The 21,235-nt window shown below is 51.6% G+C and overlaps 2 protein-coding genes across 4 annotated transcripts in view; both read right to left on the reverse strand.

Annotated features, from left to right (window-relative positions):
- Positions 1-681: 681 nt before the first annotated feature.
- ULK3 (unc-51 like kinase 3) lies at positions 682-7,760 on the reverse strand. 2 transcript variants are annotated; one of them, XM_053596006.1, is made up of 16 exons: positions 7,535-7,760; positions 6,776-6,916; positions 6,570-6,690; positions 5,720-5,824; positions 4,841-4,984; positions 4,556-4,638; positions 4,087-4,242; positions 3,809-3,914; positions 3,573-3,613; positions 3,023-3,125; positions 2,818-2,882; positions 2,655-2,733; positions 2,526-2,566; positions 2,123-2,173; positions 1,867-1,933; positions 682-1,743 (listed from the first exon to the last, which is right to left on the reverse strand). In XM_053596006.1, the coding sequence occupies exons 1-16, from the start codon at positions 7,634-7,636 to the stop codon at positions 1,727-1,729; spliced, it is 1,422 nt and encodes a 473-aa protein (XP_053451981.1). In that variant the 5' UTR covers positions 7,637-7,760; the 3' UTR covers positions 682-1,726. The 2 variants fall into 2 exon arrangements, with proteins under 2 accessions (XP_053451981.1, XP_053451982.1); XM_053596007.1 differs by having other exon boundaries at positions 2,123-2,170; positions 7,535-7,759.
- Positions 7,761-8,554: 794 nt separating this feature from the next.
- Positions 8,555-21,235, reverse strand: part of SCAMP2 (secretory carrier membrane protein 2) — a 34,998-nt gene continuing 22,317 nt past the window's right edge. For both annotated transcript variants that reach the window (XM_053596014.1, XM_053596015.1), the window contains 5 exons: positions 20,906-21,034; positions 20,138-20,297; positions 18,031-18,132; positions 10,192-10,312; positions 8,555-9,950 (listed from right to left, as the gene is read on the reverse strand). In XM_053596014.1, the coding sequence (XP_053451989.1) occupies positions 9,816-9,950; positions 10,192-10,312; positions 18,031-18,132; positions 20,138-20,297; positions 20,906-21,034 (647 nt within the window). In that variant the 3' untranslated portion in view covers positions 8,555-9,815. The remainder of the gene's footprint in view (positions 9,951-10,191; positions 10,313-18,030; positions 18,133-20,137; positions 20,298-20,905; positions 21,035-21,235) is intronic.

The raw sequence follows: 21,235 nt of genomic DNA on the forward strand, positions 1-21,235 counted from the left end.
CTTGCGTTCCATGCTGCTTCCCTCACTCTCAATGGCCAGGTCTGGCCAGGCCCGGGCTTCAGCGAGATTAGTTTCTTCCCAGGGTCTATTCCCCTCCTGGTGTCAGAAGCCCTTTGTTGTACACATGGAAGATGAGCATTGCTTAGTCTAAGGACCTGGTCCCTTGCTGGCTGGAGATGTGCTCCCCCTCCCATAAGTCCCCAGGGATGCTCTCAAGTGCTGGTCAGATTGACACCTAGGAGGAGTTGGGGCAGGGAAGAGCCAGGCACAGAGCCTGCTGAAAATGATCCCAGGTTTTGAGGGGCCTTGGGAGCTGGATATGAGCATGACACCCGGAATGATGCCCTTTTCTCCAATCTGGCCTACTGCTCCCTCTGGGTGTGGAAGGCCAGGGGACCCGGTCTGGGACAGAGCACTTTAGATTGCCCTCTTGCAAAGGGAAAGCCTTTCCCAGCTCTCAGGTCTGTGCTCCTCTCCCCGCAGACGGTGGCTGGTCAGCCTGACTCTCCCAGATGCCGGGGGCTGAGGTCAGAAGGTAGATGTGGCTACCGCTCTCCAACAGCATCACCCTGACCTCCCCCAGCCTCCTCTGCTTTTGCTATGGTCCCTCTCATCCCAGCCTGTGGACAGCAGCTACCTTTCATCTTTTTCCCAGAGCAATAAGAGATGCACAACTACAGAAAATAATTTAATATAGAAACAATGAATTACAGTTTTTATACCCAGCCTCCTATAGGGAGGACAAACTCTTGCCCCAAGGAGGCATTTAAGGATAGAAGGGTTGGAAGTTATCAACACCTCTCTGACCATTTAAAAGACACCCCTAAGTAACTCTAGGTATGTACATTCTCCAGGTTCAATTCACTTTGTCCTCAGAAGCACCCATGTTGCTGAGGTACAGCAGCCCCACTGGAGAAGTGGGAGATCCAGGCCCAGAACTGGGCATCATGGAGCCCATCCTCTGCAGCCTGATGAGTCAGGCAGTCCCCAAGCCTCTCCCATCCAAGCCCAAACTCCAGTGCAAAGCCCACTCTGCATTAGTGTGGTGTGTTCCCAAAGAGGAATGGAGGTGGGAGGGGAGAGGATTGAGGACTCCTCCCCTACACTCCCCAGACCATAGCAGGAGCAAGGCACGGGCTTCTCAAATTTGCCCCACCCCTATAAAGGATATTATGTCATGCTTGAAGGATTAATTTAAAGTTCTGAGATCGTGAGCTCCCAGGAAGGGTGGTGAGTTCTATGGGCTGAGTGCATACTGTGGGCTGGGTGGCCGGTGGGGGGTTTTAGAGTGCCCACTTCAGTGCAAGGACGGAGGTGAGTTGGAATAAGGGATCCCAGGAACAGTGGGCCCAGGGCATGGTTGCTGGGCAGCAGAGAAAAATGCAGGAGCAGAAGTGTACCCTGCAGGGTGCCGCTTATCTTCTTCTTGAGCAAAAAAACGATAGACGACTCCATGCTCTGCAACCCTCAAATGACAAAGGTCTCATGAAGGAAATACTGTTCTTCCTGAATCTTGCCCCTCCCCCTGGGGCCAGGGCCCAGAGCTCCCAGCAGACAACTGGGCCACCAGACCCTCTGGGGACCTGGGATGTTAGAGTCTCACAGCTGCCCATTAAAGAAGCCTGTTCCCCAGGGTTGCAGAGGGCCACTTAATTTGGGACATTAGCCTGAGTTAGTGCACCCCTCCACTCCAGGCAGCTTGTGTCTGTCCAGTCATCCTCTGCAGTCACTGCAGGGTACATGCTGTGGAGGGGTAAGAGAGGGTCAGTCTCAGGCCCGGCAAGAGAGGCAGTGTCCAGGGCCACTCCCCCCCCCCAGGCTTCACTTTCCCTTAGAAGGAGGGTCGGACCCCAAGGCAGGACTCACAGCTACGAACAGATTCCAACAGCCCCTCTTTATCCAGGGTCTCTGCTTCCCAGCGAGACTCCCTCATCTGTGGGACATTGAGGCGGCACAAGGGGTGAGAGGCAGCCACAGACAGACACAAGAGTCACAACCAACAGCTGATGAGCAATGAAAGTGTGAAAGACAGACATGGGATGGAGATTGGAGGACAGATGGCTACAAGCGGAGAGGAGCAGAACCCATAGCCCTTGCCCCCAACATGGCCCCCAGGACCCACCTTGACCTGCTCCTTCAGGTATTCAGCTCGAGCCATGAGGTTCTGAACCTGCTGAGGGAAGACATGCCCTTGGGGGGGGGGGGCTTCCAACTGAACTCTTCCATAGTCCTGACGCTCTCCAGAACCCCCTACCCCACTAGAGCAACCTCCCACTGAGTCCCTTATCTGCTCCTTCCTTTAAAGCCTTCTCTACTGCAACAGACCAGTAGACGCTCTGCTGCTGGGTTCCCAGATCCTCCATTGCCCTGATCTGAGTACGTGAGCCCTAATGGTTTGACTCCTAGGCCTGGAACACCCTGAGAGTAGGGAATCCCAGAGGGAACCCAAGGAGGTTCCCCCCAGATACAAGGAGGGTAGAAGTGGAAGAGGAAGCCCCTCCAACCCTCACATCCCCAGTGAGCACCTCAGTATGAAGCAGCTCCCGCCTCCGGCCTGAGGGCTCCGCTGAAAATAGAGAACATGTGGTGAGGGCACCTCAGCAGCCGAGGGCCCCATGGGACATGGGAGAGTGGAGGGGGGCGGCGGCACTCACCTGCCAGCAGCAGCAGCAGCTCCCCTAGGCTGTGCTGGTACAGGTCCAGGGCGTCCTGCTCCCGACCAGTTTCCTCCTCCTATAGCCACATGACACCAGGTCATTTAGGGTCACAACCTGAATCCCTTTCTACCCCACCAAGACTCCTCCCACTGGCACCAACCTTGGCCATGGCAGCTGAAGCCACTTCCAGGGCAGCTAGGAGGCGTGGCTTATCCTGGGCCATCTCTGGGATGAGGGGACAAATGCTCAGGGGGAGGGAAGCAGCTTGGTGTGTCACCACAGAAGGCCTATCTCAACCTGCACCCAGTCAGGCTGCAACGAGGTTTGCTAGGGGCTTGACAGGCCAGCCAGGAAATGGAGCCTACCTCTAAGCAGGTCTCGGGCAGAGGTCCCCTGCCTAAGCAGGGCCTGATTAGAGGAGGAAACAATGGTCTTGAGCTCCTCAGCCCGGGACACGTACTGCCCCACCTGTAGAAGGGAAAGAGTCTCAGAAGGGGCTGTCTCATCCTCCTCCCTTGCCAAGTCCTCCCTCTGAGTCCCCCAAGTTATAATGTCAAGGGTTGGGTGGCGCCTGTGGCTCAGTGAGTAGGGCACTGCCCCATATACAGACGGTGGTAGGTTTAAACCCAGCCCCAGCCAAACTGCAACAAAAATATTGCCAGGTGTTGTGGCGGGCACCTGTAATCCCAGCTACTTGGGAGGCTGAAGCAAGAGAATTGCCTAAGCCCAGGAGCTGGAGTTTGCTGTGAGCTATGATGCCACGGCACTCTACCAAGGGCAACAAAGTGAGTGTCTGTTGAGGCTGGCCTACTACCTTCCCAGATCTCTGTATGGGACAGGAGAAGAAGCCATTCACCAGAGAGCCCGTGGGCCCCCACCCTCACTCATTTTCTCATGGGGACTCTACCCATTCACCTTTGCTTTAATCGCCTCCTTCCGCTGGGCATCCACTTCATCTGCAGAAGGTAGAATTTACATGAGGAGTCTGGGGGGGCCCTGCCCCGCACAAACCCTCTGGAATCCCCCAAGGTTTATGCTCTGCTTTGTCTTCTGTAAAATTCTGGATGGGGAACTTCTGGACTCCATCCACTGCAGCTATAGATGACTGGGCCTGCTGCACCCAGGGGTTCCAGGCACAGCCTGGGACTCACAGTGCAGGGCAGGCACGAAGAAGTCCAGGGCCTTGCAGTAGAGAGATAAGGCGGTCGCTGCGTCCCCTTCTTGGTCCTTCTTCACAGCCTGCACCACCAGGGCAGTCTGGGGGCCAGGCAGACCAGGAATCAGGTCCACTTCCCTACTCTCCCTCATTCACCAGGATGGGGGAGAATCAGCTGCCTCTGCTAGGCGAAGTCACCCATCACCACCAAAGGGGGCAAATAAGATCCCCAACCTACTCCCAATCCCACCCCATCTCCATGGCCTTGCTCACTGCTTTTGCCAGGCTCTCTCCACTGGGCATGTGTTCTAGGTCCACCCAGGGGTGGGCAAAGAAGTCTTGGAAGGAGATGCGATGGCTGGGGTCCCGTTCCAGGAGCCGCTGTAGCAGATCTCGGCAGTCTCGGGAGAGCAAGGGCCGCAGGGGGAGCTGCAGAGAGGGGGAGGATGGGTACAGATCCCACTGGGCTCCAGCCCCACAGCGCCCAGCCTTGGGTTCTATTAGAAACTCCAGAGATCGATGTCTAACAAGGGAGAATCTGTGACGTGGGAGGAAACAGTCTGTGGGGCAGACCCTTTGCTGCCTGTTGTGGGCTAATCTGAATCCCTGGGACCTGCAGTCCAGAGAGTACCTGACTACCAGGAAGGCCGTCTGGTGCCCTGTGCAGGTGAGAGTGTGGTCTGACACATGGGGCCCTGACTCCCTCAGCCCCCAGTGGCCACTAAGGCTCTGCCAGACCCACCTCGATAACCCGGTTGCTGCGAATCTTCTCTTCTAGCTCTGAGAATGACCTGGAGGCAAAGGGGGGCTGCCCGAAGAGGGCCTCTGTGGAAGGGAGGTAGAGGGGATGCTGGGAGGGGATGGGGTCGAGCCTGGCCCTGCCCACTTCTGGGGAGGTGGCCTGACATCCCTCAGTGCCAGCAGAGTCAGAATCTCACTAGAACCCTCTAGGAATGGCCCAGAGAAGCCTTGACTGAGGCCACACAGGGCAGGTCTCCAGGTCAGGGGCAGGGAAAAGAGGTCTCACCATACAGGATGACCCCCACAGACCAGAGGTCCACACGGGCGTCGTACTGTCCCTGACAAACCATCTCTGGGGCCATGTAGAGGGGGGAGCCACGGAGCACATGCTTCTCATCCCAGGGGGACATGTGCTGTGCAAAGCCAAAATCTGCAGGCGAGAAATCAGACAGCAGGGCTCAAATTCCAGCTGCTTCCACTCCTGGCCTATGAAGCCGCACCCTGGGCTCCTCCCCCGCCCCCAGCCACATCAGGATTAACCCTGCTTCCTAGCCTGTGTTCATTGGCCTGGAACCCCCTCATATGTCTCCCGCTGGGGCTGTAAATCCTACCCAGCCTGTGCAGCCCCCGTAGGCACCCTTTCCCCAGGAAGCCCACTGATCAAACTAGCCACATAAGACAAGGGCCTCCACCTTCTCACTGTCCCCTCTGGCCTTCAGCATCTAGTCAACTCTTGCCCAAATCTTATCAGAGGGTACAAACCACCACACACCACTCTGTGCTACCATAGATAAGAGTCAATAGTCGAACCCCAATATTGATGACAGACAAGTCCTATCCTGATCACAGACTGATCTGTGATGCTGGTCCACATTGAACCCTGGCACCATTCCCAGGCTGAGCCCCAAACCTGAACACACAGTCCCAACTCGGCCACAGACTGAGCCTGAACTCCACCCGTTAGCTGCTGAACTTGAGTGTGGGTAGCCTGAGAAAGGTCCTACCTTTTGGTGACAGGGCTCATTCCTCAATCACTTAGGCTATTACTGTTTGATGACTCAATAGAGAACTTCATGAGAACCAGGGCTGCTGAGTGAGGCCAGGCACAGGGACATTCCTGCGTACCCACTCTCCAAACCTCATCCCTGCTGTTCTGGATTCAGACCTGCCAGTTTCAGGTGGGGCTTCTCCAAGGAGCTCAGCAGAATGTTCTGTGGCTTTAGATCCAGGTGAGAGATATTCCGTTCATGCAGAAACTTCAGGGCACTAGCTGGGGAGCAGCACCCATGCAGAAACAGAGGTCAGAGGAGCCCAGGTCCCACCTGCCTCTTATCTCCCAGGCTTATGTCTGCCTTGTTTCAGCCTGGCTGTTCTACTGAATGCTTTCCATACAAGCAGCAGGCTTTCCTGCCACTGGAAAGTTTGCCACCCTTACCAGAGTGTCCACTTTCCTCTCCTCTGCCCCTTCAAAAGTCTCCACTCCTCCAGAAGCTTCCCTGAATACCACAGCCCAGGGGTCCTCAAACTGTGGCCCACGGGCCACATGAGGCGGTGTGAATTGTATTTGTTCCCGTTTTGTTTTTTACTTCAAAATAAGATATGTGCAGTGTGCATAGGAATTTGTGCATAGTTTTTTTTTTTTTAAACTATAGTCTGGCCCTCCAATGGTCTGAGGGACAGTGAATTGGCCCCCTGTTTAAAAAGTTTAAGGACGCCTGCCCTAGCCCTGTAGGATCTTGGCTCTTTTTGTTAGCACTGGATGTGGGCCCTACACACCTGGCCTTGAATGTTCCACAAACTCCTTGTATTACATTCCACACTGTGGAAACCTGAACCCCACCCCCTCACAGGCAGGGGCTCCTCCCTCATACCTAAAGTGGCATCCCTAGCTAAGGACAGCCACATGAGAAAGACAGCCCTAAAATTCCAACCAGGCAACTGGCAAGTGTGCCAAGGCTCTAAGCCTACACAGAAAACACAGGAAGGAGTGTCAGGCTGGGGTCAGGGGCTTTTACCCAATTGTTGCATGAAGACACGAGCCACCTTCTCAGGCAGAATCCTGCGGGTGTGGATGAAGCGTGACAAGTCACCCCCTGCACAGAACTCCATGATGAGGTAGATGTTGTCACTGTCCCACTGTGGTTAGAAGTAGAGTAGATAGTCTGAAGAGGGTGTCCCTCCTCCAGCCTCCTTTGGGAGTAGCCCCACCGCAGGCCTGCACCTGGAAGTCTTTCAGCTGCACGATGTGGGGGTGTTGAATGCCCTTCAGGATCTCAATCTCTGTCAGGAGGTTTTCCACTGATGCCTTGTTCAGACTTTTCTTGGCCACACACTTTATGGCTACCACCTCACGAGTGTCCTTCTGGGGGAAGAGAATTTGGGAGATCTGCCTTGAGGGGGCCAGGGCCCATGCCTGGCTGGAAAGGTTCTGGTTCCATAACCCCCTGCCTCCTCCTTGGGCCTATCCTCTTCACACCAGCATCCAGGCTTCCCAACTTCCCTTTCTCAGCTAACGAGGCATCTGGATTCTGGAATCCTTGCTTCCCAATCCTTTGCTACATAAGCCTTGTTTCCTTGCATTTTAGAGTGCCCGGCAGAGACATGTCACCTCATTGTTCTAGAACTGCCCACTCTGCCTCCTAACTGGGTCCAGCTTTCTAGAGCCCTGTCCCGGACTCTTCCCAACCCACCCGTAGCCTCCGTTTTCAGCCTGTTCTTTAGCCACTGGTAGCGAGGCCCCACTGAGGTCTCCACCTGACCATCAGGACAAAACAGGTGTGTGTAGTTGTGTTTGCTTTTAAGATGCAAGAGAGAAACTCAGCTTCTCTACTAAGGGTCAGATCCGGACGAGGCGGGCCGCCTGGCCCTACTGTTCTCACGCCGTCCCTGACGTGTGCTAGTCTCCCTAGTAGGCACCCACTTGGCTTTGCTCGGGGTTGGCGGGCACAGGGGCCGGGTGCCCGGCGCCGCCCACACCCACCTTGGCGTAGGCCTTGTACACCGTGGCGTATGTGCCGCTGCCCAGGCGCTCGGTGAGGATGAAGCCGTCCAGGCGCGGGGGCCCCCAGCCCAGCCCCGCCATCCCGGCCGCCCCGCGCCCGTCCAGGCGCTTCCTGGTTGCCGGCGTGCGTTCCGGCCGAGAGAGGGGCGGGCAGAGCGCAGGGCTGCGGCCCGGCCTCGCTGCTGCCTCCACGCTGCCCCCAGCGCCGCCCGCCGGAAGTGCAGGGCGGGGCCGGCCGCCGTGAAGGTGAGCGACTGCGCCTCCCCCGGAGCTCTTCCTCTGCACTTCCTGGGCCACGCCGCCCTGGAAATCACTCGACCGGTCAATCCCTGCAAGTTCCATTTGGGGGCACTGAGGCCCCCGCGAGCCGAACGGAAGTGATAGAGGACGGCAGTCGCAGTCTGCTGGGGAATCCTGGCCAGGTGCAGATGTGCCTAGAGATCAGCCCCGTGAGGGCGAGAGGAGGACCTGGTGGAGGCGTGTGGAGTGGAGAGGAGAATCAAGGGGGTCCCTTAGGGTCCCTCCCCAAGACCAGTGGCTCTGGCCGTGCGCGGTGACTCACGCCTGACATCCTAGCACTCTGGGAGGCCGAGGAGGGTCCCACACACGGCCTCTAAAAATAGCCGGGCATTACAGCAGGTGCCTGTAGTCCCAGCTACTTGGGAGGCTGAGACAAGAGAATCACTTAAACTCAAAAGTTTGAGGTTGCTGTGAACTAAGATGCACTCTACCGAAGGTGACAAAGTGAGACTGTTTAGAAAAACCCAGTGGCTCTAAAAGTAGAGGTACTGTGATAAGAAAGTGCCTTTGGAAAGTCACTTTCCCCAAGACTCCCAATCTATCTTTCACTCTTCTGTGTTAAGGGCTGGATAGACAATGTGTCACAGACCTGCCAGTGAGCATATTCAGGTCCCCTCTCACCCATCCTAGGAAAACCTCAGCCCCTGACACTACCCGACCACTAAGTCCTCCCAAGTCCACCAGACATTAGGACCAATGTTGTCTGAAAATGTCTTTATTTAAGCACAAAAAATTGAGACATAACATATACATTTGTACATGGAGGGAAAAAATACCAGAGGAGTTTACAAAATCCTAGTGGCTGCTGTTATCAATCAGCGGCTCTGGGCCTGCCTGAGCTGGGGGAGAGCCGGAGGGCTGCCTCAGGGTGGGGCCCAGATCTCAAAGGCAGGCAGCTGGCCAGCTTTGTGCGAAGTTCCCTCAGTCCACACGTCCACTCCTGTAGCCTCTTAAGGACAAGGTGCAGGTTTTGACCGTGGACTCCTAGGTGCATGTCAGAGGGGCACACCCAGTGTGGGTAAAAGGTGACCTAGACTTAGGGCATGGGAGAACACTCAGAAAGATGGTTCATCAGTCATGCCTAAAGGATGTAGCTCTGGACTGATTTCCATGGCCCTAAGTCATACAAGCTGGATATTGCTGGGGAAGGGGAGAACCGAGGCTAAGGCACAGGGCAGTGGACCCCCAGGAGGGTAAGTCAGACCATAGCAGGACAGTCAGACCCCACCCTCCTGGACGACGGCCAAAGGCTGAGCAGGATAACTTGGGGTCAGTGTCCTCCCGTTCCTATCCCCAAATCCTGACCAACTGCATTGCACATTCAGAAAGTCTGAAGAAAGTAGAGCTCAGAGAGGGCCCCAGAGGGCATAGGTGCCTAAATGGCTGTGAATCTGTTAATGAGGAACATGAGGCAGGGGAGAGCCTAGGGCTCTCTGATCTGGAACAGAGCTGTCTACCTACCTAGACTGCAACTCGCTAGAAGCGGAGTTTGTGGGAGGCTGGTCCCAGCCTGGGCAGTAAGGGCAGGGCTGTGGAAGCCACAGACTGTGTCTGTGGAGCCTGATTCAGGTCTAGCCTGCTGGGGGAGGAGTGGAGTCACAATACCCTGGCAGAAAACTCCAGCTGGGGTGAGCCCAGTTTAGCCAGTGATCCCAAGTGTGTGGAGATGTCTGTGTGTGTATAAGGGGAGAGAACTGCCTCCTGAGAGACAAAAGAATCCTACCAAACCACCACTAGAGAAGGAAAGACAGCTTTGATTTTTTTGTGTGTGTGTAAAAAAAGTCCCTGTCACTCCCTCCTCTTCCAAGGAGAGCTTGTTGCTGAGGAAGGAGGAAGAGCCACTGTGAGACCTTTGCCAGGTCCATGCTGGGCAAAACCACCATATAAGGCACCCATGGGTAGTGCAGTCAGAAGGCAGGTGAAAGAAAAGGCTAGGGCAGAGGGAAGAGAGTGAAGAGGACTAATTCCCCTGGAAGGCTCCGCGGGCCGCAGAAGAGGCAGCGCTGCGGAAAGTTCTGTTGCTGAAGATGCCCTGGGAAAACTCCTCCTGGGCCTGCTGGAAGCTGGCCCCAGTCCGGCGATACAGGGAGTGCACCTGGGGAAGGAGGCAGAGGTGAGAAAAGCCTGCCCTCTGGGCCCCCAGGATCCTTGCCATGCAGGTTATGGTCCCAGAGAGGTCACTAGAAGCCCAGTACTCCCTCTAGGGCTTTGGAAAAAGGTGCTGCCTCTTTGGGGGCCCAGGCCCTGCTCCAGTGGTGAAGAAAATGTCATGGCAAAGGCAGGAGGGAGGTGCCTGCTTCCTCCGGTCTGCCATTAGCCTGGCATCTGCTACTCACCCGCTTTAGGAGGAAGAGGGAGAGCACAGCACAGAGGGTGAAGAAGCCAGCCACCACCATCATGATGATTGATACGGCTAAGGACTCTTGCTTCAGGGTAGACAGGGCTGCAATCCAACCACTACCAAGGGAAGAGGAAACCAGAGGGAGTAAAATGGGAGTGGGCCCCAGGAGTCCCTGTGAGGATCTCCAAGGGGCTGCTGCGTCCTGACCACCATCTTGGCATTTCTCCAGCAGAGGGAGGCCTGGGGGCCACAGCCCAGGCCTCCATGAAGGTTGACAGACCCACACTGCCCCAGCTTGTCCTCTCCTGGGGCCTCAGAGATGGATTCACCTGGGGAATCCATCTAATTGTATCAGGTATAGAAGGGAAGATGTGGCTGCTACCAACTCAGAGTCAGGAGGTGCACTGGGCTAGGCCCTTTCCTGCTGCCTTGGGGTTGGGGGTCGGCAAAGAAAGCCTGGCTGCTCACTCCTGAGGACGGGCCAACGTGTTGTATTCGTGCTGTCACCTTAGCTGTCATGTTACCTTCCTCACCCTGACCCCCATAAAAGGAATATCCTCACATTTCCTGATTTCAACTTACTGTGAAGCTACAGTAATCAAAGCAGCGTGGGACTGGCATAGGATCAATAGATCAGTGGAGTAGAATAGAGTCCAGAAATAAACTCATATATCTACAAATAATTTTGGACAAGGGTGCCAAAACTATTCAAAAGAAAGAATTGTCTCTTCAACAAATGGTAGGAGAACAAATGGATTTTTTTTTTTTTGGTAGAGACAGAGTCTCACTTTATGGCCCTCGGTAGAGAGCCGTGGCGTCACACAGCTCACAGTACCCTCCAACTCCTGGGCTTAGGCAATTCTCTTGCCTCAGCCTCCCAAGTAGCTGGGACTACAAGCTATTTTTTTTTTTTGGTTGTTACAGGTTGGGGCCAGGTTCGAACCCACCACCCTCGGTATATGGGGCCAGTGCCCTACTCACTGAGCCACAAGCACTGCCCACAAATGGACATTCTTATATAGAACAATGAAGTTAGATCCTTACTTTAATCATATGCTAAAATGGATCAAAGACTATTTCTTCAAAGAAGATATACAAATAATCAACAGGTACATAGAAGATGCTCAAGGGCGGTGCCTGTGGCTCAAGGAGTAGGGCGCCGGCCCCATGTACTGGAGGTGGTGGGTTCAAGCCCGGCCCCGGCCATAAACTGCAACAACAAAGAAAGCATAAAAGATGTTCAATGTCATTAGACATTGAGGAAATGCTAATCACAACTACAATGAAATACCACATCTCTAGTTGGCTATAATTTAAAAAATTTTTTAAATTATATATAAAACTTTTATAATATCGTGGAAAAATAAATTAAAAAATACAGTTTTTTGGTCTTTGACCTATCCCTAACCCAATAGTAGCTAATAGCCTTGACACAGTGAATGCTTTCAGTGAAAGAAAGTACCTTGATTAAAGACAATCAGTAATGAAGAAAGTTGTATTCAAACAAATCATTTATGAATTGTGGGAAAAGTGATACAAGTTTTTCTGTGGTCTTAGTTATGCCTTTATGATCTGTTTACCATTGCTGTACGGAAAGATATTTTTCTTACCTTTGCTGTGTGTATATGGATGCATAATTTTTGAGAATTAAAGACTGTTCTGAATAAACTCAGTTTGCACACTTGGTAAACACATAAAAATAATTTTATAATAAAAAAAGGAAAATAACAAATGTTAGTACTATGATTTGAATGTGTCCTCCAAAAAGCATGTGACCATGCCATGGTTTGAATGTGTCCCCCTTAAAAATAATGTTTTGGGGCCGGGCACGGTGGCTTCACACTTGTAATCCCAGCACTCTCGAGGGCCGAGGCAGGTGGACTGCGTGAGCTCACCAGAACGAGACCAGCCTGAGCAAAAGCAAGACCCCATCTCTAAAAATAGCTGAGTGTTGTGGCAAGCGCCTGTAGTTCCAGCTATCCAGGAGGCTCAGGCAAGTGGATTGCTTGAGCCCAAGAGTTTGAGGTTGTTGTGAGCTATGACATCATATCACTCTACTGAAAGTGACAAAGCGAGACTGTCTCAAACAAAACAAAACAAAACAATTTATTGGCAACTTAATCCTAATCTGACAGTGTTGGGAAAGTGGGGGTTCACTGGAGGTATTTAGGTCATGAGGGCTCCACCCTCAGGAGGGGATTAATCTTGATTATAAGAGAAATGGGGCTTCCCGTTCAATCTCTTGCTCTCTCTTGCCATGTGATATTTTCCACTATATTATGGTGCAGTAAGAAGGCCCTGAATAGATGCAGCTTCTCAATCCTGGACTGCCCAGGCTCCAGAACCGTGAGCCAAATAAACTTTTATTATTGATAAATTACCCAGTCTCAGTGTTCTGTTACAGCAACACAAAATGGACTAAGACATTTGGTGAGGATGAGGAGAAACTAGAATGCTCATATATTACTGCTGGGAATGTAAATTGGTTCAGACACTGTGGGAAATAGTTTGGTGGTTCCTCAGTAAGTTAAAGAGGCCAGGCATGGTGGCTCACACCTGTTATCCTAGCACTCTGAGAGGCCAAGGCAGGAGGATTACTTGAGGTCAGGAGATCAAGACCAGACTGAGCAAGAGTGAGGCCTCATCTCTACAAAAAAATAGAAAAAAATAGCTGGGCACAGTGGCACATGCCTATAGTTTCAGCTGAGGCTGAGGGATGAAGGATGGCTTGAGCCTAGGAGTTTGAGGTTATAGTGAGCTAGGATGATACCACTGCATTCTAGCCTAGAGCAAAAAAAAAAAAATTTTTTTCAACACAAAATTACCTTTATCCTATGACCCAGCAATTCTACTCCTAGGTAAATATCAAAACAAGTTGAAAACAGATACTCAAACAAAAAATCATGCCTATAACTTTAGGATTTTCAGGAGGCTTAGGGCAAGAGGACTGCTTGAGACCAGGAGTTTGAAACTGGCTTGGGCAATGTATTAAGACCCAATCTCTATAAACAATAAAAACAATGGCTCAGCACCTGTAAACTCAGCGGCTAGGGCACCAGCCCCATACACTGGAGCTGGTGGGTTCAAACCCAGCCTGGGACTGCCAAACAACAATGACAAAACTACAACCAAAAAATAGCTAGGAGTTGTGGCAGGCACCTGTAGTCCCAGCTACTTGGGAGGCTGAGGCAAGAGAATTGCTTAAGCCCAAGAGTCTGAGGTTGCTGTGAGGTGTGATGCCACAGCAGTCTACCAAGGGTGACATAGTTAGACTCTGTCTCTAAATAAATAAATAAATAAATAAAATTACCTGGCACATAGTCCTGTAGTCCTTAACTACTTGAGAGGCTGAGGCAGGAGGATCACTTGAGCCCAAGAGTTAAGAGGCTGCAGTGACCTATGATAATGTCACTGCACTCTAGCCTGGGTAACAGTGAGACCCTATCTCAAAAACAAACAACAAAATGTTTATACATGTTTATAGCACCACTATTCACAACAGTAAAAAGGTAGAAAAACAACTCAAATATCCATCAATAAATGGATAATCAAAATATGATGCAGTGGCAACACACCTATAATCTCAACACTTTGGGAGTCTGAGGAAGGAGGAATGCAGGGGGATAGGAGTTCAAGACAAGTTTTCATAATGCATCAAGACCCTGTCTGTAGAAAAAAAAAATTTTTTTTTTTAAGACAGATTCTCAAGTTGTCACCCTGGGTAGAGTACTGTAGTATCATAGCTCACAGCAACCTCCAACTCGGGCTCAAGTGATCCTCTTGCCTCTGTTTTTCTATTTTTAGTAGAGAGGGGGTCTCACTTTTGCTCAGGCTGGTCTCAAACTCCTGAGCTCAAACAATCCACCTGCCTCATTGGTCTCCCAGAGTGCTAGTATTACAGGCATCAGACACTGCGCCCAGGCTAGAGAAAAAAATTTTTAAATTAAGCTGGGCATCCAGCTGCTCAGCTGGCTGTAGCAGGGTTGCTTAAGCCTAGGATGCTATAGTAAGCTACTTTCAGGCCATTGTACTTCAGCCTGTGTAACACAGGGACACCTTGTTTCTTTAAAAAAAAAAAAGGCGGCACCCCGATATACCAAGGGTGGCGGGATCAAACCCGGCCCCGGCTGAACTGCAACCAAAAAATAGCTGGGTGTTGTGGCGGGTGCCTGTAGTCCCAGCTACTCGGGAGACTGAGGCAAGAGAATCGCTTAAGCCCAGGAGTTGGAGGTTGCTGTGAGCTGTGTGATGCCATGGCTTTCTACCGAGGGCCATAAAGTGAGACTCTGTCTCTACAAAAAAAAATAATAATAATAAAATAAAATAACAACAACAAAAAAAAAATGGCCAGGTGCAGTGGTTCATGCCTATAATTCTAACACTCTGGGAGGCTGAAGCAGGTGGATGGCCTGAGCTCACAGGTTTGAGACCAGCCTAAGCCAGAGCAAAAATAGCCAGGCATTGTCACAGGCACCTGTAATCCCAGCTACGTGGAAGGCTGAGGCAAGAGAATCGCTTGAGCCCAAAAGTTTGAGGTTGCTGTGAGCTATGATGCCATAGTACTCCATCAAGTATGACAAAGTGAGACTGTCTCAAAAAACAAAACAAACAAAAAACCCCCAGAAAAACAGAATACCCATACAATAGAATATTATTCAGACATAAAAAGAAAAGCCAGGCACAGTGGCTCACACCTGTAATACTAGCACTCCGGGAGGCTGAGGTGGGTGGATTGCTTGAGCCCACGAGTTCGAGACCAGCCTGAGCAAGATTGAGACCTTATTTCTACTAAAAACAGAAAAACTAGCTGGGTATAGTAGCACATGCCAGTAGTCCCAGCTACTTGGGAGGATAAGGCAAGAGGATCACTTGAGCCCAGGAGTTTGAGGTTGCCATGAGCTATGATGCCACGGAATACAATCCCAGGGTAACAAAGGGAGAGTATGTCTCCAAAAGAAAACATTATGCTAAGTGAAGGAAGCCAGACACAAAAGAGAAGACCATGTAGCACATGATTCCATTTATATGAAATTTCCAGAATAGGTAAAACCATAGAGAAAAAAAGCAGTTAAGTGGCTGCCAAAGCCTAGAGAAGGAAGGAATGAGGAGTGCCTGTTTACTGGGTATGGCGTTTCTTTTTTGGAGCCTGTCTCCATATCAAGAACTAAATGATAGTAATGACTATAAAACACTGTAAATGTACTAAATGCCACAGAATTGTATAGTTTCAAATGGATTCAGTGGTAAATAAAATAATAAATGTTATGTTATGTGTATTTCTTTTTTTTTTGACACAGTTTCACTATGTCTCCCTTGGTAGAATGCCGTGACATCATAGCTCACAGCAACCTTGAACTCCTGGGCTTAAGCAAGTCTCTTGCTTCAGCCTCCCAAGTAGCTGAGACTACAGGCGCCCACCACAATGTCCGGCTACTGTTGTAGTTGCAGTTGTTGTTTAGCAGGCCCAGCCAGGGTTCGAACCTGCCAGCTCTGGTGTATCTGGCCGGTGCACTAACCTCTAAGCTATGGGTGCCAAGCCAATGTTATGTATATTTTACAATTAAAAATAGGAGATTGGGCGGCACCTGTGGCTCAAAGGAGTAGGGCGCTGACCCCGTATGCCGGAGGTGGTGGGTTCAAGCCCAGCCCCAGCCAAAAAAAAAAAAAGAGATTGTTGGGCGTGGTGGCTCACACCTGTAATCCCAGCACTGTGGGAGGCTGAGGCTTGAGCTCAGGAGTTCGAGGCTTGTCTGATCGAGAGTGAGACCCCAACTCATGAAAAAAATGGAAAAACCCAGCTGGGCGCAGTGGCGAGTGCCTGTAATCCCAGCAGCCTTGGAGGCTGAGGCAGCAGGATGCCCATAGCCGGAGTCTGAGGTTGCAGTGAGCAACAACCACCACTGCACTCTGCTCAGGGCACAGGGTAAAACTCTGCCTCGACAAAAAAAAAAAAAAAAAAAAAAGGTGATTATGGGCGGCACCTGTGGCTCAGTGGGTAGGACACTGGCCCCATATACCTAGGGTGGCGGGTTCAAACCCAGCCCCGGCCAAACTGCAACAAAAAATAGCCAGGCATTGTGGCGAGTGCCTGTAGTCCCAGCTACTCGAGAGGCTGAGGCAAGAGAATTGCCTAAGCCCAGGAGTTGGACGTTGCTGTGAGCTATGATGCTATAGCACTCAACTGAGGGCAACAAAGTGAGACTCTGTCTCAAAAAACAAACAACAAAAAAAAAAAGTAGGGGATTATATTCATCCACTCATGGATGTTGTGAGGCACCATCAGAAAATGGCTAGAGAGTGGGCGGTGCCTGTGGCTCAAGGAGTAGGGCATCGGCCCCATATACCAGGGGCGGTGGGTTCAAGCCTGGCTGCAGCCAAAACTAAAAAAAAAAAAAAAAAAAAAAACCTATTTAAAATAAAAAGGAAAAGAAAAAGGCCAGAGAGGGTTTTGGAGAGGCATTAGGAGGTGCAGAGCTCATTGAGGTAAACCCAGGCAGGGCAGTGAGGACAGAGCCAGGGCCAGAATTCAAGCTTTCTGATTCTTAGTCCAGGTGCACAGAGCAGTTACGTGTCACAGCTTTTCTATCAGGACCTTGCTTAGCGAACAGTGAAATTTGGTCATTGGTCAAAAGGGGCCAGATTAGACAGCAAGGCCAGAAGGAAGAGGGGCATAGACATAGGAGGGCAGTGTGTGCTTGCTTGGAGGGCGAGGGGAGGCAGCTCTCCTCTCCCTCTGGACTTGCAGCTCTGTCCAAAGGAGGGGACCAAAACAGTGCTACCCTTCCAGGCTCAGGCTCTCTGCCAAGTGCTAGCCTGACCTTTCTGCAATGCTCCCTATGCACTGAGGCAGAAAGGAAAACATCAGCCATCAGCTTTTCTTTTCTTTTTTTTTTGTAGAGACAGAGTCTCACTTTATGGCCCTGGGTAGAGTGCCGTGGCCTCTCACAGCTCACAGCAACCTCCAACTCCTGGGCTTAAGCGATTCTCCTGCCTCAGCCTCCCGAGCAGCTGGGACTACAGGCGTCCGCCACAACGCCCGGCTATTTTTTGGTTGCAGTTTGGCCGGGGCTGGGTTTGAACCGCCACCCTCGGTATATGGGGCCGGCGCTTTACCGACTGAGCCACAGGCGCCACCCCTTTTCTTTTTTTTTTTTTGAAACAGAGTCTCACTTTGTTACTGTGGCTAGAGTACAGTAGCATCGTCATAGCTCATAGCAACCTCAAACTCCTGGGTTCAAGTCTTCCTTCTGCATCAGCGTCCTCAGTAGCTGGGACTACAGGTAACATGATGCTCAGATAATTTTTCTATTTTTAGCATAGATGAGGGTCTTGCTCTTACTCAGGCTGGTCTTGAACTCCTGAGCTCAAGCAATCCTCCCATGTTGGCCTCCCAGGGTTCTAGGATTATAGGCATGAGCCACTGAGCCCACCCAATCAGTGAGGGCAGTTGAGAAGAAGCCTGTCCAGGCCTGGCTAGGGCCCTGTCTCCTGAAGTTATAAGGCTGCTGGAGAAAGTCACAGCTTAGGATCAGCCTCCAGTACAGTGCAGCAGAAGAAAAGAAAGGCTGCAATCTAGTACAAGACACAGCCCTGGTAGCCTAAAGATTCAAGCCAAGTTCACCCACAATACCCTAAAAAGTGGAGCAAGGAAAGATGATAAGTGGCTACTGACTGGTGAAGGACTAGAGAGAGGACCCAAAGCTGGCTCGCTACCTCTCTCTGCCACAGGAGAAGCAAGGTCCTGTGGGACTCTCTGGGCAGCTAGGAAACAGGGCAAGAGAAGCTGAGCCCCACATCCAAAGCCTAATTCTCACTCTGATGCCCCAGATCTCACCTGTCCCCCAGGCCAGGGATGCCAACCAACTGGATGACGTAGATCCCTATTTGACAAAAAAATACAAAGAAGAACACGAAGAAGCTGAAAGAGTTGTCAGATCTGTGGAGAGAAAGGGAAAAAGAAGTCACAGGAGGGCTTGGGCCATGCTCCTCAACATTCCTTACCTGGTGACATCTCTCCTCACCAAGAGCCAGGAGGCATAATAGGCAAGGGACAGAACTCTTAAAATGTCCATGAGGACGCACATACACACGGACATCTACCACCATAATCAGGAAGGCCTCGCCTTTCACTGCCCTCCAATTTTAAATATTTTTTTTTTTGCAGTTTTTGGTTGGGACTGGGTTTGAACCCACCACCTCCGGCATATGTGGCCGGCGCCCTATTCTGTTGAGCCACAGGCACCACCTTAATTTTCTTTTTTAGAGACAGAATCTCACTTTGCCACCCTCCGTAGAGTGCAGAGGTGTCACAGCTCACAGCAATCACCAGATCTTGGGCTTAAGCGATTCTCTTGCCTCAGCCTCCCCAGTAGCTGGGACTACAGGTGCCCACCACAACACCCGGCTATTTTTTTATTGCAGTTTCGCCCCGGCCGAATTTGAACCCACCACTCTTGGTATATGAGGCCGGCGCCCTACCCACTGAGCCACAGGCGCTGCCCTGCTTGCCAATTTAAAGGGTCAGTGCTTGAACCCTTCCTCAAAGAGCTGATAGAGTTGCTTCCCCAAAAGACAACATAAAGATGGACCATTTCCCCTCCTGGAGTGTTTATCTGCATTTTGTAACAGGCAAGAAAATCTAAGCCAAAGGCATAGATCTTTAATAATAAAACTGGGCAGCAATAACAAAACTATTTTTCGGGCGGCTCCTGTGGTTCAGTGAGTAGGGTGCTGGCCCCATATACCAATGGTGGTGGGTTCAAACCCGACCCCAGCCAAATTGTAACAAAAAAATAGCTGGGCGGGGCAGCGCCTGTGGCTCAGCGGGTAGGGCACCGGTCCCATATGCCGGAGGTGGCGGGTTCAAACCCAGCCCCGGCCAAATTAAAAAAAAAAAAAAAAAATAGCTGGGCGTTGTGGTGAGCACCTGTAGTCCCAGCTACTTAGGAAGCTGAGGCAAGAGAATCATCTAAGCCCAAGAGCTGGAGGTTGCTATGAGCTATGACGCCACAGCACTCTACCAAGGGTGACAAGGTGAGACTGTCTCAAAAAAAATAAAAAATAAAAAATAAAACTATTTTTCAATAATAAAACTTCCAGGTGGAAGAAAAGATATTTGGGGAGTGGACAAAACTCAAGGGCTGAGCCCTGCCCCCTTTGTGTCTTTCTGCACGTAAGTGCAGTGAGGGTTCAGGGCCTGCCAGGATCTTGGATGGTTCGGTCGTCACTGCCTCAGCCACGCTTCCCCTCCCAGCCCTGAAAGCATCAATCTGAGGTACAACTACAAAATCCCTGGGTCTGTAAGGTGTCTCCATTAATGTTGACAATACTTCATCTAAGCATCGGTGGGTGCTTGAGTTTTCAAGGAGCATAGTAAGCAAGGACAGATAAGCCACTGAGCGCACCTGCCTGACATTCTCTAAGAAGAACAGCTCAGAGCTCTCTAAAGAGGGTCCCTCCCATGGGCGGCGCCTGTGGCTCAGTGAGCAGGGCGCCGGCCCCATATACCAAGGGTGGCAGGTTCAAACCCGGCCCTGGCCAAATTGCAACAAAAAAATAGCCAGGCGTTGTGGCGGGCGCCTGTAGTCCCAGCTACTCAGGAGCCTGAGGCAGGAGAATCACCTAAGCCCAGGAGTTGGGGGTTGCTGTGCTGTGTGTGTGACTCCACGGCACTCTACCGAGGGCAATAAAGTGAAATTCTGTCTCTACAAATAAAAGAGGGTCCCTCCCTCTCCCCAGTGACTGAAATACCACTGCACCAGCCAGTGGTACAGTGGGCAGGGTGATGGCAAGTAAGGCTCCTTATCCCATCTGCTCTGGCTAAGGGGAGAATGGGAAAGCAGAGTTCCCCACCATTCTATTCTGCTCTAAGACTAGGCTGGGGTCCGAGGGCTCATGGCCCCTTAGCAAAACCCTCACCCCGTGCCCCCAGCCCCACTCACCGAAAGGCCTTATAGATGGGTCGGTACCAACAAAGGAAGGCACAGGGGGTGAAGATCACAAACCACAGGATTGAAAGGCCAAAGTCCACTCCATTGGAGGGGCTGCCTGAGAACCAGGCCATGCAGGCAAGCAGGTTCAGAAACAGCGTCACTGAATGCACTGGGGAGGGGAGGAGAGAGAGACGGCTGTGCCAAGGTGGTTGAAGGGCTCCCCACATGGCAAGCCACTCCCTAGGAGAGGTGAGATCTGTGCTGTGAGGACAGCTGTAGAAGTGGAGGACCTTGGCCTGTACCTAGGCAGGGATAGTTCCCAAATCCTGGTTTTCTGGGACCTTAAAACCAGGGACCAAACTAAGTTCCTGAGAGGTGATGGGATAGCTCAGGTTTAGGGGAGGGGGAGGATCCTTGAGGAATGAAGTTTTTCTCTTAGCAAGTCTTTCCCTGGCCCTTGATGGTCCTCAGAGGTATAGGGAGAATTTTTCCTCACCCCTTGGAGGCAAGGGGCCTGTCAAGAGGGGCAGCCTTCACCTGAGAAGGGTTTTTTAGTGCAGTGAGCTCCATGTGGGAGTCTCTGGCTAGTCCCATACTGCCTGATCTGTAGGTTGGACTGCCCCTTTCAACAAGGTTCCTGGACAGGGAGTGGCCGGTGGGCAGAAGGGTGGCATCAGCAGAGAGCTGCACATTAGTGAGGAGCAGCCAGAGCAAAGATGGGGAGCTCAAGTCTCACCCTCTTCACCCTTGAGCACAGAGGGCAAGAGTAGGACTCACACATCCAGAGATAGTACAGCATCTTGCATATCCGCTGGTGGTCGGCAGGGATCTCTGTGGAGAAATCCTGGTAGAAGCAGGGCTTGACAGGGCACCATGAGGGAAGGGGTGGCCAGTTGTTCTCTCTCACTGTGTGGTAAGAGGAAAGAGCAATGAGGTGAGGACCCAGCTTCAGAAGCAACATTGGCCAGGCGCCATGGCTCACGCCTATAATCTCAGCACTGTGGGAGGCCAAGGCAGGAGCATTGTTTGAGGATGGGAGCTCAAGACCAACATACAAAAAACAGTGAGACCTTGACTTTACAAAAAATAAGAAAAATTAGCCGGGCA

This window comes from Nycticebus coucang, chromosome 6 (genome assembly GCF_027406575.1).
Source record: "Nycticebus coucang isolate mNycCou1 chromosome 6, mNycCou1.pri, whole genome shotgun sequence".
NCBI classification, from domain to species: domain Eukaryota; kingdom Metazoa; phylum Chordata; class Mammalia; order Primates; family Lorisidae; genus Nycticebus; species Nycticebus coucang.